The sequence below is a fragment of the Jaculus jaculus genome, chromosome 3, assembly GCF_020740685.1.
Source record: "Jaculus jaculus isolate mJacJac1 chromosome 3, mJacJac1.mat.Y.cur, whole genome shotgun sequence".
Taxonomy (NCBI): Eukaryota; Metazoa; Chordata; class Mammalia; order Rodentia; family Dipodidae; genus Jaculus; species Jaculus jaculus.
The window spans coordinates 9,990,509-10,006,762 of record NC_059104.1 but is presented as its reverse complement, the minus strand read 5'-3'; the positions used below and the strand labels follow the sequence as shown (position 1 = coordinate 10,006,762).

The 16,254-nt window shown below is 39.8% G+C and overlaps 1 protein-coding gene across 1 annotated transcript; it reads left to right on the top strand.

Annotated features, from left to right (window-relative positions):
- LOC101595562 (60S ribosomal protein L17-like) lies at positions 1–516 on the top strand. Its single transcript, XM_045146350.1, has one exon. The coding sequence runs from the start codon at positions 1–3 to the stop codon at positions 514–516; it is 516 nt and encodes a 171-aa protein (XP_045002285.1).
- The last annotated feature ends 15,738 nt before the right edge of the window (positions 517–16,254 follow it).

Below are 16,254 nucleotides of genomic sequence, written 5' to 3'. Positions count from 1 at the left end.
ATGGTTTGCTACTCTCCCGACCCAGAAAACCCTACAAAATCATGCAAGTCAAGGGGTTCAAATCTTCGTGTTCACTTTAAGAACACCCGTGAAACTGCTCAGGCCATCAAGGGTAGGCATATCCAAAAAGCCACTAAGTATCTGAAAGACGTCACTTTAAAGAAGCAGTGTGTGCCGTTCCGGCAATACGATGGTGGAGTTGGTAGGTGTGCCCAGGCTAAACAGTGGGGTTGGACACAGGGTCGGTGGCCCAAAAAGAGTGCTGGATTTCTGCTGCACATGCTTAAAAATGCAGAGGGTAATGCTGAACTTAAGGGTTTAGATGTGGATTCTTTGGTCATTGAACATATCCAGCTGAACAAAGCACCCAAGATGCACCACCGTACTTACAGAGCTCACGGTCGGATTAACCCTTACATGAGCTCTCCTTGCCACACTGAGATGATCCTCATGGGAAAGGAACAGACTGTTCCTAAACCAGAAGAGGAGGTTGCACAGAAGAAAAAGATATCCTAGAAAAAACTGAAGAAACAAAAACTTATGGCACGGAAGTAAATGCAGCATGAAAGTAAATGGAAATAAAAGGACTGTTGGTTGTGTTTATATTAAAAAAAAAGATAGAATAATTGTAAACAAGTAAATTCTATTAAAGTTAAGAAATTGGAAGATTGAATAGTGATGGCCTCTACATGTCATAAGAATTATGTTGTACAGCTTAAAGAAACGGCTAAGATTAAATGCAATCTAAAAATGTTTGGGAAGGAAGAGGGAACACATGGGAGCCAAGTGATTTACTGTGAAGAAGTAGTCTGAGGGGACAGGGAAATGGAGATAGAAAGAAGAAAATGAGATAGAAATTCCAATTAGATTATTTATATATCAATCAGAGCCAGATACCATTTACTGCTTCTATTGCATTCTGGCATCCTCTCTAAGGGATTCCAGAACACCCCAGTGCATACTCACTGGGCAAATGCCAAAGAAACAATTTGATAAAAATAAGTTCCCATCAAGATCTTCCCAAAACTCATAAGACTCTATGGTTCCATAAGCTTACTGAGTTCTCTGGGGTATTTCAAAAGTAGAGTACAATTTGAGGAGATGGGCTGTGGATACTGGATCTTTTTTACTGCTATGGTTGTATAAAGAGCATTCTTCAAGCCAGCTCTCCCTGAAATTCCAAAACCCTCTTCTCTGCACTGTGAAAGAGACATTTTGCCCATACTAAAGTAAAGGATAATTGCTGGACAGCTACATTCTCCTTTGCTACCAGTTGGTAGGAAACCTGTTATTTTGTTGCCCTACTTATTGAGACTACTTTATGGCAGGCACTATCTTAGTCACTCCTCATATTTTATGCTGTTTCAAAGGAGATTTTTAAATGGAAATGAGTTGGTATTGTTCATATTTCTTGATGATATTTAATAATGCATTATTTATTCTTTGGACATGAACTATTGTTCACACTATGGAACAATCATGAACAAAACATTATTTTTGTCTGGAACAGATTATCAACACCAATTCAGGTTGGTTTTGGTCCAAAGGGACCACATTTTCCAATGGGCTCTGACTAGTATAATTCAATCAAACAACCCGTGTCCATTGTGCCCTTTAGACAGTGAGTCATGAAACTGAACCAGGTTTGCAGGGACAGAGGTGGCATAGGAGTTAACTTGGTCAGGTTCTTACATTAGATATGATCCACAGATATTTCTTAGGTTGACCTGAGTTCTTGACTATCATTTAAGTTTCACTTTTGGAAGACAAGAAAATGTTTGCTTAACCATGCTACATTCAAGTCAAGGTTACATGGAATAAAATAAAAACTAATAGAAAACAAATACACACTTTGAACTGCTTATAAATAAAACTAAGGAGACCTTGTGAGATACAGAATATTATGTAATGCATTGGTTTGAAACATGTTATTGCTGTTTTCTTAAGACCAAAATAAAATAATCCAATACCCATAATCAAGTTCACTTAAAAAATTAAATTTGCCCTCAGTGTATCTTAGTAAGCCAATCTAAAAGTATACTGAGCAGAATATCTTAACCCAACATACACATTTCATTGAAAAACAGGACATAATTTTCATATTTGTCAACAAAAAAAAAAAACCTATGGAACTATGTTTTAGATAGCGTGCTTTTTCTAGTTGTCCCCAATCATTGCTCTTCTATTCCACTCTTCCTTTTAGTAAGAAAACTCTGGCCTCCACCACAGTTTTGGAAGAATACATGAGTAGCCAGAAAGACAACAGATTGGACAGGAATGGTATGTTCAACTTCCTCATCACATTCTTCAAGGAAGGGTTTGCCTCCCATGTCTTTATTCCATTTTTCCACTGTACTGGGAAGGATGGTGTTGGCAGCTTTGACCCGGAGCATGGGAACGTACTGAGAACAGCAGAGTGTAAGCCAGCATCAAGCTGGGACCTTGGACAGAGCCACTCACCTGGACAGCACATCCCTCTCTGAATCTTTAGATGAGGTAGGAAAAAAAAAAAAAGAAGTTTTCATATTGTTCAAGAATGCCTTGGTCCCTTCACTCTGCTGAAACAAAATTCCATCAGCTGGGTAACAACACAAATTTGTTCCCCACCATTCATGGAGCTGAAAAGCCCAAGATCGAGTACCTGGGTGGACTTACTTCCTTACAGGCACTGCCTTCTGCGTTTCCTCACACAACAAAAGGGCACAAGCTCCTCTGGGCTTCTTGTGTAAGGGCACTTATCACCGTCAGGACCTCATCACCTCCCACAGGGCCCACCCTGCACACTGCACACACCTCAGCTTCACCATAAGGATTTCAAGGGGTCACAAACATTCTAGCCGTAACAGAGATACTACATTATTTTTTTATATTTTATTTTCAATTTATTTATTTGAGAGAGACACAGAAATAGGCAGGTAGAGAGAGAGAGAGAAAGAGAGAGAGAGAGAGAGAGAGAGAGAGAGAGAATGGGCACGCCAGGGCCTCCAGCCACTGCAAACAAATTCCAGATGCATGTGCCCCCTTGTGCATCTGGCTAACGTGGGTCCTGGGAAGTCGAACCTGGGACCTTTGGCTTTGCAGGCAAGCACCTTGACCACTAAGCCATCCCCCCAGCCCAGACATTACATTTTTATGCAAATGTGCTCCTGTAGTTTTATCTTTTCTCTTCTCTTGTGGGATGGCACATATTAATAATCCACATATATCTGTGGATTATTTTTAAAAATTAAAGAGCAGAAGTACTTAGCAAATAATCTATGGCTTTATCCACACCCTGCCATTCTCCGTTGCCGTCACGGGTAGCCCCCACCTGTCTTTCGCTACCTCTCGCACCTAACACGCTTGCTGCTCTCAGAGCAGCGCCAATGACCCACATCTCCTGCCGTCTTCTCTGCCTTGCTCCAGCTCACCAGCTGTAACCTCTGGCAGTTTAGAACTTATAGTCGTGATGTGCAAAGCCTTGAATCCTGGGAGAAAAGCAGCAAGGTAAAGGATAGAAAGAGTTGGTCATAGGCTAGATGCAAAAAAGAAGAAGAAGAGGAGGAGGAGGTGGAGGAGGAGGAAGAGGAGGAGGAGGGGGAGGGGGAGGGGGAGGGCGAGGGGGAGGAGGAAGAAGGGAGGCTGGAGAGATGGCTTAGCGGTTAAGGCATTTGCCTGCAAAGCCAAAGGACCCAAGATCGATTCCCTAGGCCCCACTTAAGCCAGATGCACAAGGTAACAAATGTATCTGGAGTTCATTTGCAGTGGCTGTAGGCTCTGGTGTAGGCTCATTCTCTCTATCTATCTGCCTCTTTCTCCCTCTCAAATATATATATAATGAGTGTATATGCAAGGATTTCAGCATCTGTTTACCTTGCAGACCTCTTTCAGAAACATGGGGTCTTGTGTCACTTGCATGCTTGTTCCTTTTCTATTGTTGGTGTTAGCGATTATCTGTTAATGAGGTAAATCTCACATTCCACCCTAGTCCTTAGGGCTCTGTTCCTCTTCCCATGTTCCCACATCCACCCATGGCAGAGAAAACCATCATTCGTCTCTCCTAGAGGGTCCACTCTAGAAAAGCTTTCTCAGTCCTTCCTAACTTCCTAAAGATGAAGGAATGACTCACCCGTGTGGCTGGTCCCCTTTTTTTCTCCATGACATGCCTGCCAGCAAGGAGCTTGCAGACTCTTCCCCCACTCTCCGGTATGCAGCAGGCCCTGGGTCTAGCTCAAACACCCTGCGTACAGCCCTTGCATCATCTCAGCGTGCTGTGGTCCACCTCTAGCTACCAGTTTCTCTGCCTCTTAGCCTGAAAGACTTTGATCCTCCCTCTGCCTAGGCACTCACAGTTCTCCCTCTGGATTAGAGGAAATTCCATACAACTAAACACTGCAGCTCCCTTCTCTCTTGGGAGGCATAATGATAAAACATGTGTTCTACATCCTTTCTAAAATTTCCCTGTGGAACCAAGACACAGTCTCCCATGAGAGTAGTTGGTTTATCAGCACACTGCCAGGGCTCTCTCCTCTTTGCTGAGTGCTCTTCTAAGTAAAATATTTTCAGTAGAGTCTTTGTTTCCTGGTGACAAGACAGGACAATACTTCACAGGGACATCAGAGTTTGGGTCCATGTGCCTACTTCGTAGATACAAAGTCTGCCATGGAAGAACACTTTCCCATATGGGGGATGGACTTAGGACCAGTTAGTTCTTTTACACAGGCCAAGTGACCTTCCCTCAAACAACTTGATCAGTAATATAAGCAATAGTTGCTTTCCACCTTTCTAACTCTTGAGGTCATTTTTCTTAATCGCATCTGAATTGAGAAGTAGAGGAGAAAGAGGCAGAATTAACATTTCTTCTGACCCTCAAGTGCTAAAAAATAATATAATGAAAACTTTCTTCATTGTTTCTGTCATGTTCAAAGGATGTGCTGACGAAACCATGAAGTACCTGCCAAGAGACTCAGAGACTACACAGGTGAATCCCCTTGAGTCCTCAGAAATATGAGCTTCTCTTGGCAATGAGCCGTTAGGCTTCATCTCTCACTGGAATGAGCAGCATACCAGGCTATAGAGCTGTGACTAACAGTAAGCCCAAATTTCCTATCCAACCCAGCAAGAGTCCAAGTCCCACCTGTTCCCCCAGGCAGATGAGAATTAACTGTTCACAGTACAACTGGCCTTACTGGTATTGGAGACCTATGAGACAAGGCCCATTTTAGCAATAGCTCTAGACCTTTAAAATCCAGTTACTAATAAACACATTAAACCTTCTTTAATTTGATGGAAATTTTAATATGAATGAAATATCTTGACAAGAAACAGCAAAACGATGGTAATTTTTTTAAGAGTACTTCAAACTATACTCTACCTTTCCCCACTAGCCAAACCAAAATCAGTATTTTCTCTGCTTTGAAGTAATAGAGTCTAGTTCCTTGATTTTTATCACTACCAAATGGAACAAGTTTTGGATATAACATTTAAATTTACAGGAGAAATTTGTTCATTAAACTTTTTTTTCAATTTGTGGACAGGTTTTTTATATTTCTAAATTCAAAGTAGTAGTCACCCAGAAAATTAGCATTAAAAACTGGTTTGACATGGGAATAAGAACAGCATTGAATAGACTTCTATATGAATGAACATTCCTTGGTTTGATGGCCTTATGGTGGCCAGCTCGGCATCACCAACACCCCACTCCAAATTCACCTGAAGAAATTGGAAGTAGACTTCTCAAAACAACTATTGCTATGGCTAATAGAGAACTCTCTTCAACACGAAGCCTCTCGGTGACAGACAGATGCCAACGTTGAGAAGAGACCATCATGCTCTTAGCCTACCTGACAGGGGGCATGGGATTTATAGTGGACAATGACACTCCCTCAGGAATCCTATCATTGCTGCCACAGACTAAACTTGCTGGAAACCCCTGCTGTTCCCAACTAAGTCTCCACAGCACTCATTTCCACGGCTTCTAGCCGAGCTCATGGATAGTGAAGTCTTGTTTCCCATCTTTCCCAAACATCCTAAGTCTTAAGCTCCTACATCGAAACACTGTTATGGGAAATCATTAAATGGCTTTGGTTTTCCTGAACCCAAATAAAAAGGACAATCTTTCATCAGCTGAGGCTCTAAGCCACTGCAGGGACAAAGCACTTGTTTTGTTTGTTTGTTTGTTTGTTTGCTTGGTTGGTTGGTTGGTTGGTTGGTTGGTTGGTTGGTTGGTTGGTTTTTCGAGGTGGGGTTTCACTCTAGCTCAGGCTGACCTAAAATTCACTATGTAATCTCAGGGTGGTCTTAAATTTACATTCACGGCAATCCTCCTACCTCTGCCTCCAAGTGCTGGGATTAAAGGTGTGTACCACCACACCCAGTTTACAAAGCACCTTTTTGAAAAAGAATTTGCTTTGTGTTTATGATGCCTACATTTCTATATAACAATAAGACCTCAGGTCAGCATCCACATACATGTTTATCATACCCAGATACACACACTAATGAGTTCTTGCTAAAAACATTTACTGAGCAACTCAGCGTGTGCTTCCAATGGGCCACACTTTGGAGAGAATCAAGTTGAATCTGAGCCTTTCTCTGAACTGAATGAAAATGACTTAGTTGGCCTTCTTTCTCATACTTTCTCAAAAAGGGGGGCTTATAAACTGCAATTTCCTGCCATAAAGCTAAAAGGAATAATTTGTAAGCTAATTTATCACAATTAATGTAAAAGTTGCAATCCAAAACTTATGGGCTGGAGAGATGGCTTAGTGGTAGAGGCACCTGCCTACAGAGCCAAAGAACTCAGGTTCAATTCCCCAGGACCCACATAAGCCAGATACAGTAGGTGGCTCATGCATTTGGAGTTCGTTTGCAGTGGCTAGGGACCCTGGCACACCCATTCTCTCCCTCTCTCTCTCTTTCCCTCTATCTCTCTCCTTCTCTCTCTATTTGTATCTATCTATCTGTCTCTCTTTCTCAAATAAATAAATATAAACAAAATATTTTTTTAAAAAATATGTCATATATCCTTACATGTGGCTTACCAAAAAAAAAAAAAAAAAAATGAAAAAAACTAACTTGGAAGAAATTTGTATTCCAAAGAGTAAATACCACATCTGCTAGACTCCATGTTGCCAGAGATCAAAAATTAAATTTACTGGGGCTGGAGAGATGACTTAGCAATTACACTTGCCTGAAAAGCCTAAGGACCCAGGCTCAATTCCCCAGTACCCACCTAAGCCAGATGTACAAGGTGGCACATGCATCTGGAGTACATTTGCAGTGGTTAGAGGCCCTGGTTTGCCCATTTCCTCTCTATCTGCTTCTCCTTCTGTCTCTTAAATAAAAATAACTTAAAATTTTTTTTCAAAACCTAAAGTTATTTAACTCAATTAAATAGCCTATTGTCCTTAGTTACATACATATTTAATTATTAATGTTCTGAGTTTTAATTTCCATACAAAGTCATAACTCTGCAGATTAAATTATGAAGAAAAAGTTATGTTTTACCTCCATAGACAACCATGTGAATATATATTTTAGATTTAAGTGCACATAATTGAATTGCTGTCTATCATGGTGTGAAAATGTATAAAATGTGTTCTAATATTGATTTAGTTTAATGCATTATTGGCATCTGGACAATAATGTACTTTTACTTGGTTACTTACCTAAATGAAATTAATAATAGAATGCACACACATGTATAATGAATGGCTCAACATATCTCCTACTTAGCACTAACTCAGTTCAGTATTTTTAACAATTATGAAAACAAAAATGCACACTTAGTCAAGCATATACAGACTACTATTTTATGTTATATTTAATAAATTGATAACTTAAATAAATACCCCAAAATTTTCAGTTTCAAAATGATTTTAATCAATACTTATTTCCCAAACTCTTATACATATTAGCATATTTTTGTGCGCTTTTAGTTGGCCTTTTACAGTAAGCATTGATTTATGTAGGTTTTCCCAAGTTTTTGGATGCATCTGTTTTGAAGGTCCATTAGGTAAATTGAATCTGACACTTCTGTATTAAGTTAAACTTTTTAAGTAGCGTTTTAAATATGCTCATGTACTGGGAGATGAGAAGTCAGGTGCTCAGTGAGCATGGAATGGCATAATATTAAACTTTACAGAGCATGCTTTTGTGATAAAACTTACACTATCTTTCTCAAATTACAGTCTGAATATTAACACCAACAAGAACCAACATAGCAAGTGAAATTTGGGGCACACAACGCTGAAATTAAGGCTCAAAATTCAATCAATAATCTTTGCATTATTTTTCCCTACATATAGGGGTGAGATCACCATTTGCATCAAAACATCTTCCTTGAACACTGAAACTCCAAAGCCAGCTGCTGACCCAGGACACAAACACAGTGTGTCTTCCATTTCCCAGCCAGTGCCCCTCAGGGAAGAAGCATCCTAGACCAGGAAGGGCAAGGTTTTCTGACTCATTTACTTCCAGGTTATCTTCTAATTTCTTCAAGAGATTTCTCTTTTTCTTTCTTTTATTTATGTTTTTCTTTTACTTTATTATTATTATTTTTTTCTTTAAGAGATTTTTCTATATTTTTCCTGATGGGTAAACTACTTAGAGAAATTACCTCTTTTCTAACTGGTGCATTGTGCTTGGGCGTCCTACCTTTGCACCTATGGGCACAGGAACCCCTTGGGAGGCCCACAGAACCAAATAAACTCCATGCAAAGATGCATTCACGCAAACCAGGAAGATCAACACAGACAGTTCGTGAGAGAATGGCAGTTTCTGGCACAGTGTGAAGTAGCAAGTTGGCTATCTGAGGCCCATTTCCCAGGAATCCGAAAGAATGAACTGAGACACCCAAGAGGTTGATTTCTTTCTTTTTCTATTTTTTTTTAAACTCTGTGGTAGTTTGAATGTGTGTCCCCCAATAGACTAGGTATTGTTACAACTGACTTTGCAGCTTCTGCCCTTAGCAAACAGACTCCTGCTAAGGGAGGGGGCGGGCCCACCACTGGAGGTGGACCTGAATCCCAGCCCAAGGTATGCCCACAGGTGTGAGCTCTGGGGCTCTTACTCCAGGAGGTTCCTGCTTGTTTGCTGATGGCCTCTGCTTGTGTGGGGTGCTGACCTTATAGCAGTGTCAGTCTGCTTGGATCTGTGAAAGGGAACTAGCTTCTTCTGCCATACTGTAAGCTTCAAAGAAATCCCTTCCTCCCATAAACTGTGTCTGCTTTGGAAGTTCATCTCACTAGCATGAAAACTGACAATAACAAACTCTATGTTCGTAAAAATCTCAGTAAGAAGTGTTTCATTCAGCACTGTTTCACAATGAGAATGCACTGGAGACGTTATTTACAGCAGGACAGGCAGGGGCTAAAGGTACTAAGCAGTAGCGAAGCCCCTCAGACGCCCACGAGAGTGTGAAACCAAGGCCGCTACTCTGTTGAGGTGGGCGAGGGAGCACCGAGTATTGCTGGGGGAGCCAGACCAGAGGAACAAGAGTTTGAAGTTTGAAACACAGCTTATTGGTGAAGGAAAGGAGCCAGTCCAAGACCAATGTGGAGGATTTTATAGAGGACAGAGGAGAAAACAATGTGCAGAGTCCCTCCTTCTGCCCTGCAGTTTCCAGCTGCTACTTCCTATGGCCAAACCTGTCTGCGACACAGGACCGAAGAAGCCAGGTGATGCAGCCTTGAGGACCCAGGTTCTGGACAAGATTGCGAGATCGGACATGACTACCGCAAGATGTCTCTTATTATCATAGCAACAAGAATAATGAGGACATAGAGATATATGCTGAGCCCTCAATTCAAGCTAGGCATTCTCCACAACCTTATGAGGTGACTGTTTTCAACAATCACTCTCTTTTTTTAAAAGCTACAGGTTTTTTTAAATTTTATAAAAATTTTAAAATTAATATATATATATATATATATATATGGGGGGCAGGGAGGAGGGAAATGATGGTACCAACATATGATGTATTTTTATATATATTTGGGAGAGAAAGAAGCAGATAGAGAAAAAGAGAATGTGCCAAGGCCTCTGGCCACTGCAAACAAACTTCAGTGTATGCCCCACCTTGTGCATCTGTCTTATAGGGTACTGGGGAATCAAACCTGAGTCCTTGGGCTTCACAGACAAGTACACTAACCACTAAGCATCCCTCCAACCCTCAACAATCTCTCTTTAAGAACAAGAATATTGAAGCAAATAAAGCTAAGTAAGCTGCCAGCTGTGGTCAACAGCCAGTAAGGATGGCTTTGGGTCACATGTTACACAGTGTAGCACAAAACTACAGAGCTGGGTGTCCCCTTTCATGAGGCAACACAACATTGTCTTGGGTCATTGATGTCTGCCTTTTAATCAGTTCAAGATGGTTTCTAAAGGAATAACATACATGAAAAAAGAAAGAAAGAAGGAAGGAATAGGAATTACATTAAGTGGCCCAAACAGGAACTAAAGGACTTTTAAGGAATTCTTTTTATTATCACAAATCAGCCTGTTTTTTTCGTTTGTTTGTTTTTGTTTTTGTTCTTTTGGGTTTTTTTGGTGGTGGTGGTGGTGTTTTTTTGTTTGTTTGTTTGTTTGTTTGTTTTAAGGTAGGGCCTTGCTCTAGCCCAGGCTGACCTCGAATTAGAATGAGTGCCAAGCTGAGCATGAACTCACAGCGATCCTCGTACCTCAGCCTCCCAAGTGCTTGGATTAAAGGTGTGCGCCACCATGCCGGGCACAGACCAGCTTTGATTGTGACTTTCTGTTTGGTTTTGTTTGTCTCGCTGTCTGTTTCATGTGCAGTTCATGATAATCCACGAACCCAACAGATGAGTGCTCTGGACTGTAACTCTTTCATCCATTTAGTGAGTATCTGCATTTCAATGTTCCTAATCATTTAGCCTCCTTCGAAATGTTAGCAATGGCTAACGTTTACTGAGTATTTAGTACATGCCAGCCGCTGCGCTGAGTATATGTTGTAATCCTTCAGGAGAACCCTTAGACAGAAGGCCTTCTGATCCTGAAGGGCGCGTGCACAGAATGCCAGCCACAAGGCAGCGCTGAGCAAACCCTGCAGCTTCACGGCACGACACAGCGGGACTGCGATACAAAATGCTCCTGCAGTGTTTTCTGTGTTGCAAACATTGTTCCCAGTCTGTGACTTGCTTTTTCAGTTTTCCACGGGTGTTTTAGTTACCAGGGAAGCTTCGTTCTCAGTGGCATAGTGGCTCTTTATCATCAATCTTGTTGCATTAGGGTAAATACCTTCAGAGCGCGCTTGTACAGATTGTGAGGTTAAGTGTTGACTGTCAGGTGGTCAGATTAGGCATCCAGTGAGAGAAGCCCTCTTGGGCAAATCTATGAGGGCATTTCCAGGAAGACCCATCCCCAGAGTGGACGGTCCTTCTGGTGGTGGACCATGTATTCGAAGAAGCCTTCGGAGGACACAGGGCCTTCGGCCTGGCTGCCTGTTCCTGCTCCTCTTTGCAGACATCAGCACCCAGATTCACCTACTGTCCAACTGTGGACTGAGGACCAACCTCTCTCCAGGCCTTCAGTGCCAGACTGGGACTGCTGAGGCTCCCATCCTTGTGGAGGGAGAAGCTACCAGGTTGTGTTACTTCCCAGCCTGCAGACAGCTACTGTTGAGCTGCCCACGCCCTGTAAGCTAATCCAGTAAATCCCATCTATAGCAAGTACTCCTATTAGATGTGTTCTTCTAGAGAGCCTCACTAATAGAATCCATACTACCTCTAAGTTATTAGAAAAATTCATCAACACAGCCTCCCGAGTGGGTGTTTTTCTTTATGGAAGGCTGTGTAATGCTTTTTTTTTTTTAAATTTAACTTTCTTTTACTAATATGCCAGAACAAGATTGTATACATTTGTGGGATACCATGTGATCTATGTATATAGCTATATATCATTCATTGTAGATTCACTTCTTTTAACATACAAAATACTTCTGACTTTTCTGTTTCTTTTTGTATCCGTTTTATTGTGATTTTCAAGGGATTTTTTTTTTCATACAGTCTATATGAGTTGCCATACAGGTTTATAATTTCAATCTGTATTAGATCTGCAATGATGTTTCCCCTTTTATTCCAAGCAATGTCTTTTTAAGAACCATTTCATCAGAGGTTTGTTAAATTTTTAATCTATTGTTGAACACTCCAACTCAGTTTTATTAATTGTACCTATTGGGGATCAACTTTTCATCAATTTGTTTGCTTATTTATGTTTCTTTCAGTTTGATTTGATATTCTATTTCTTGAGACAGAAGCTGCAAACTTTTGACCTTTTTAACATAAGTATTGATAGTCATGCATTCCCATTTGAGGATTACTTTCACTACAACCTAGATGTTTTGATGTCACTCTTTTTTTAAAAATAATGCTTTATTTTTATTTATTTATTTATTTGACAGAGAAAGAGGGAGGGAGAGTGAGAGAGCGATAAAGAGAGAATGGGGATGCCATGACTCCAGCCCTTGCAGACGAACTCCAGACATGTGCATCCCCTTGTGCATCTAGCTAACGTGGAATCTGGGGAATTGAACCTGGGTCCCCTTTGGCTTTGCAGGCAAATGCCTTAACCATTAAGCCATCCCTCCAGCCCACTCTTTTTATTTATGTAAAAATGTTCTGAATATGGTGGCACACACATCCTAGTACTTGGGAATTTGAGGAAGGAGGATGCCACAGTCTGAAATCAGCCTGGGCTACAGTGTGAGATGCTGGGTTTTTGTTGGTTTGGTTTTTTTGTGTTTCTTTTTGCTTATTTATCATGTGATTTCTTAGACCTTTAATTTTTGATATGGATATTAGTTAATAATCATACATTTATTTTCTGTTTAAATACCAATGCTGGTTTCTTCTTTCATTCCACTCTGGTCAATGGAAAAAAAAAAATTTATACAATTGAATATTTTAAAATATTTGAGGGTGACTTTGTGGCCTCGAATATATCCTAAATTGGTAAATGTGCTGTGAGCACTGGTGGAGTGATCTCCTAAAGTCAGTTCAGTGCATGCTTTACAGCTGTCATAGGAATTATCTAACTGAGGTCTGGACAGATGGCTTAACAGTTAAGGTGTTTACCTGCAAAGCCAAAGGACCCAGATTTGATTCTTCAGGATCCATGTAAGTCAGATGCACAAGGGGGCACATGCATCTGAGTTTGTTTGCAGTGGTTGGAGACCCTGGCATGCCTATTCTCTCTCTCTATCTCTTCCCCTCTCTCTCAGATAAATAAGTAAATATTTAAAACATTTTTTAAAAGGAATTATCTAAATGATCTATGCCTACTACACATACAATACACATACAATTTTAAAACTTCAATGCTAATAGTTAATAATGTGAAATTTATTTTAATTACACATTTTATCTTAACTAATGTATTTAAAATGCCATCATTTCAGCATTTAATATTATTAGTAAATATTTAAAATTTTGTACTATCTTCAAAATCTAATGTGAATTTTATTCTTATATAGTATATCTCTGTTAAAATGCTTACTTTTATCTGAATTATTTGGTATATGTTGATTTAAACAATTTTCCAGTTTGAAAGGCAGATTCTGGCTGGACAAGGTGGCAAACAGCTTTAACACCACCACTTGGTTGGGGGGGTGGGCAGAGGTAGAAGGAACTCTGCAAATTCCAGGCCAGCCTGCAATTATATAGTGAATTCTGGGTCAGCCTGGGCTAGGGTGAAACCCTGCCTTGAAAAAACCAAATAAGTAAACAAGTAAGTAAATAAATAAATGTCACATTCTTATACCCAGGATACTCAAGAACTGAATTAACTACCTAATATTCATCTTCTCTTCCCCCCTCTCTCTTTTGATTTTCATTGTCTCTTAATAATTATGCCCACATTGACAAAAGTGATGCAATGTTATATTATGTTTACAAAAATCAGCACATAATTCATCTCTGCACTAATATTTATACAGAATTATAATCAATAGTTATTTAGGCTTATCTTTTGGGCTATTCCATTCTTTTCTTTGCTGTTCTCTAAATTCTCTTATCTGAAAATGTCTGTATTTCACACTCATTTTTAAAGGCTATTTGGAGTAGGGATATAATTCTAGGTTGTTTTTCTTTCAATGTTTTAAATATTTCACTACTATGATCATCCAGTTCTTTTCACAGAACAATAATATTCTTCATGCTGTTCCCCCAGAAGAAATGTATCATATTTTTGTCACTGTTTTCATATTTTGTATCATTATGTTTACTTTCTGTAGTTTGAACATTATGTGACTAGATGTAACTCTCAGTTTATTTAGTTGGCTGAGTTAGATGAACCCTTATGTTGATGTGTCTAAACATACTAGGAAAATTCCTCACAAGTACATATTTTTAAAATATTTTATTTCTATTTAAGCACATCTTAATAGTGATTGTTTTATCAATTTTCCCCTCTTCTTCTAGGACTCTAAATTCATGTTTCCTATCCTTCTGGCAATTTCCCAACATCATTAAAACTTTTTTCTGTTTTCAATATTTTTTCCCTCTTCATGTCTATGGACATTTTCTATGGTCCCATTTTCCAGACCACAAAAATGTTTCTGCTGTTTCCATACCTCTACTGATCCCATGCATTAAAATTCACTTATTTTATGTTCATGGTCTTTGTTCTCTTTATAAATGCTGTGCTAAGATTTCTCATCCTCTGCTCTACTGAACAGCCTAATAGTTATTCTAAAGTTTCTGCCTAAAATCTCCAATGGGACTTTCCTGTAATCTTAAAACTGCAGTGGGACTGTTTGTATGATATCTTATTTTTCTTGGTTTCCATTTAGGCATTTATGTTTCATAGTATGCTTTGTATTTTTACCAGATCCTACATTATGTATGGAAACTTTAAGAAACTCTAAATAGCCAAACATGGTGGCACATGCTTTTAATAGTTTGAGGCCATCTTGAGACTACATAGTGAATTCCAGGCCAGCCTGGGCTGCTGCAAGACCCTACCTTGAAATTATTATTTTTATTTTATTTTATTTTGGTTTTTTTGAGGTAGGATCTCACTCTGGACCAGACTGACCTGGAATTCACTATGTAGTCTCAGGGTGGCCTCAAACTCACAGCGATCCTCCTACCTCTGCCCCCTGAGTGCTGGGATTAAAAGCATGTGCCACCATGCCTGCATTTTGAAATTACTTTTTAATTATATATATAAAAAAAGAAACTCTAAGTACATTTTTTTTTCCCTCAGGTGGGCAGAGGGAATACAATGAGAACATCTTAATCCCTTAAAAGGTATGGACACTCTAAAATAACAACTAAAACTCTAAGGTTTGGGATTTCTTAACCCCCAACCCCCAATACCACCACAAAGAAATTTATACTTACAACATTAAGCATTAAACATTAGGTTATTAAAACCTAATCTTGGGCTGGAGAGATGGCTTAGCAGTTAAGGCACTTGCCTGCAAACCCTAAGGACCCATGCTTGACTCTCCAGATCCCACATAGCCAGCTGCACAAAGATGAGGCAAGCACAAGGTCACATATGATCACTAGGTTGCACAAGCATCTAGAGCTCGATTTCAGTGGCTTAGGCCCTAGCATACCAATTCATTCTCTCTCTCTCTCTCAAAAAAAAAAAAAAAAAAAACAAAAAACTAATGTTAGCTATTTAGCCTTATAGTTCATGTGATCAACTGTGATTTTCTTAAGTATTTTCCCTATGTTTGAGTATCTCTGACATCATTCATGGCTAGCAGAGAATTTGTATGGTTATGTTCCTGTCTCTGTAGCTTTCAGTCCTATACAATTTCACATTCAATTATGACTGCTATGACTACGCTGACCTTCTATTTATGTGACTTCAGTCCACATGATTCTGTTCTGTTTGGGCTGTACCAACTGAGCGTGACAAACTAGAAAGTGTACTGGGAAAAGTTGTGCAAATATAAATCGTATTCTTTTGAGGCTGTGCTCTACTCTGATGATTTCCCAATAGTTTAATTGTCTTTGCATTTGATTAGATCTCTCTTTTACATTAGTCCTTGGCAGAAAGGTGCATCCAGTACGAGCTACTCCATCATGCCATGCATCAGACTCTAGTTCCTTACCTGTAGAAAGTGGTACCCATGAGCCAGGCATGGTGGCGCATGCCTTTAATCCCAGCACTTGGGAGGCAGAGGTAGGAGGATCGCCATGAGTTCAAGGCCACCCTGAGACTTCATAGTGAATTTCAGGTCAGCCCGGACTAGAGTGAAACCCTACCTCAAAAAAACAAAAAAAGAAAGAAAGAAAGAAT

Bases quoted from the DNA above. Each gene is read 5' to 3' on its own strand.
- LOC101595562 (XM_045146350.1), top strand. From the start codon at position 1: ATGGTTTGCTACTCTCCCGACCCAGAAAACCCTACAAAATCATGCAAG.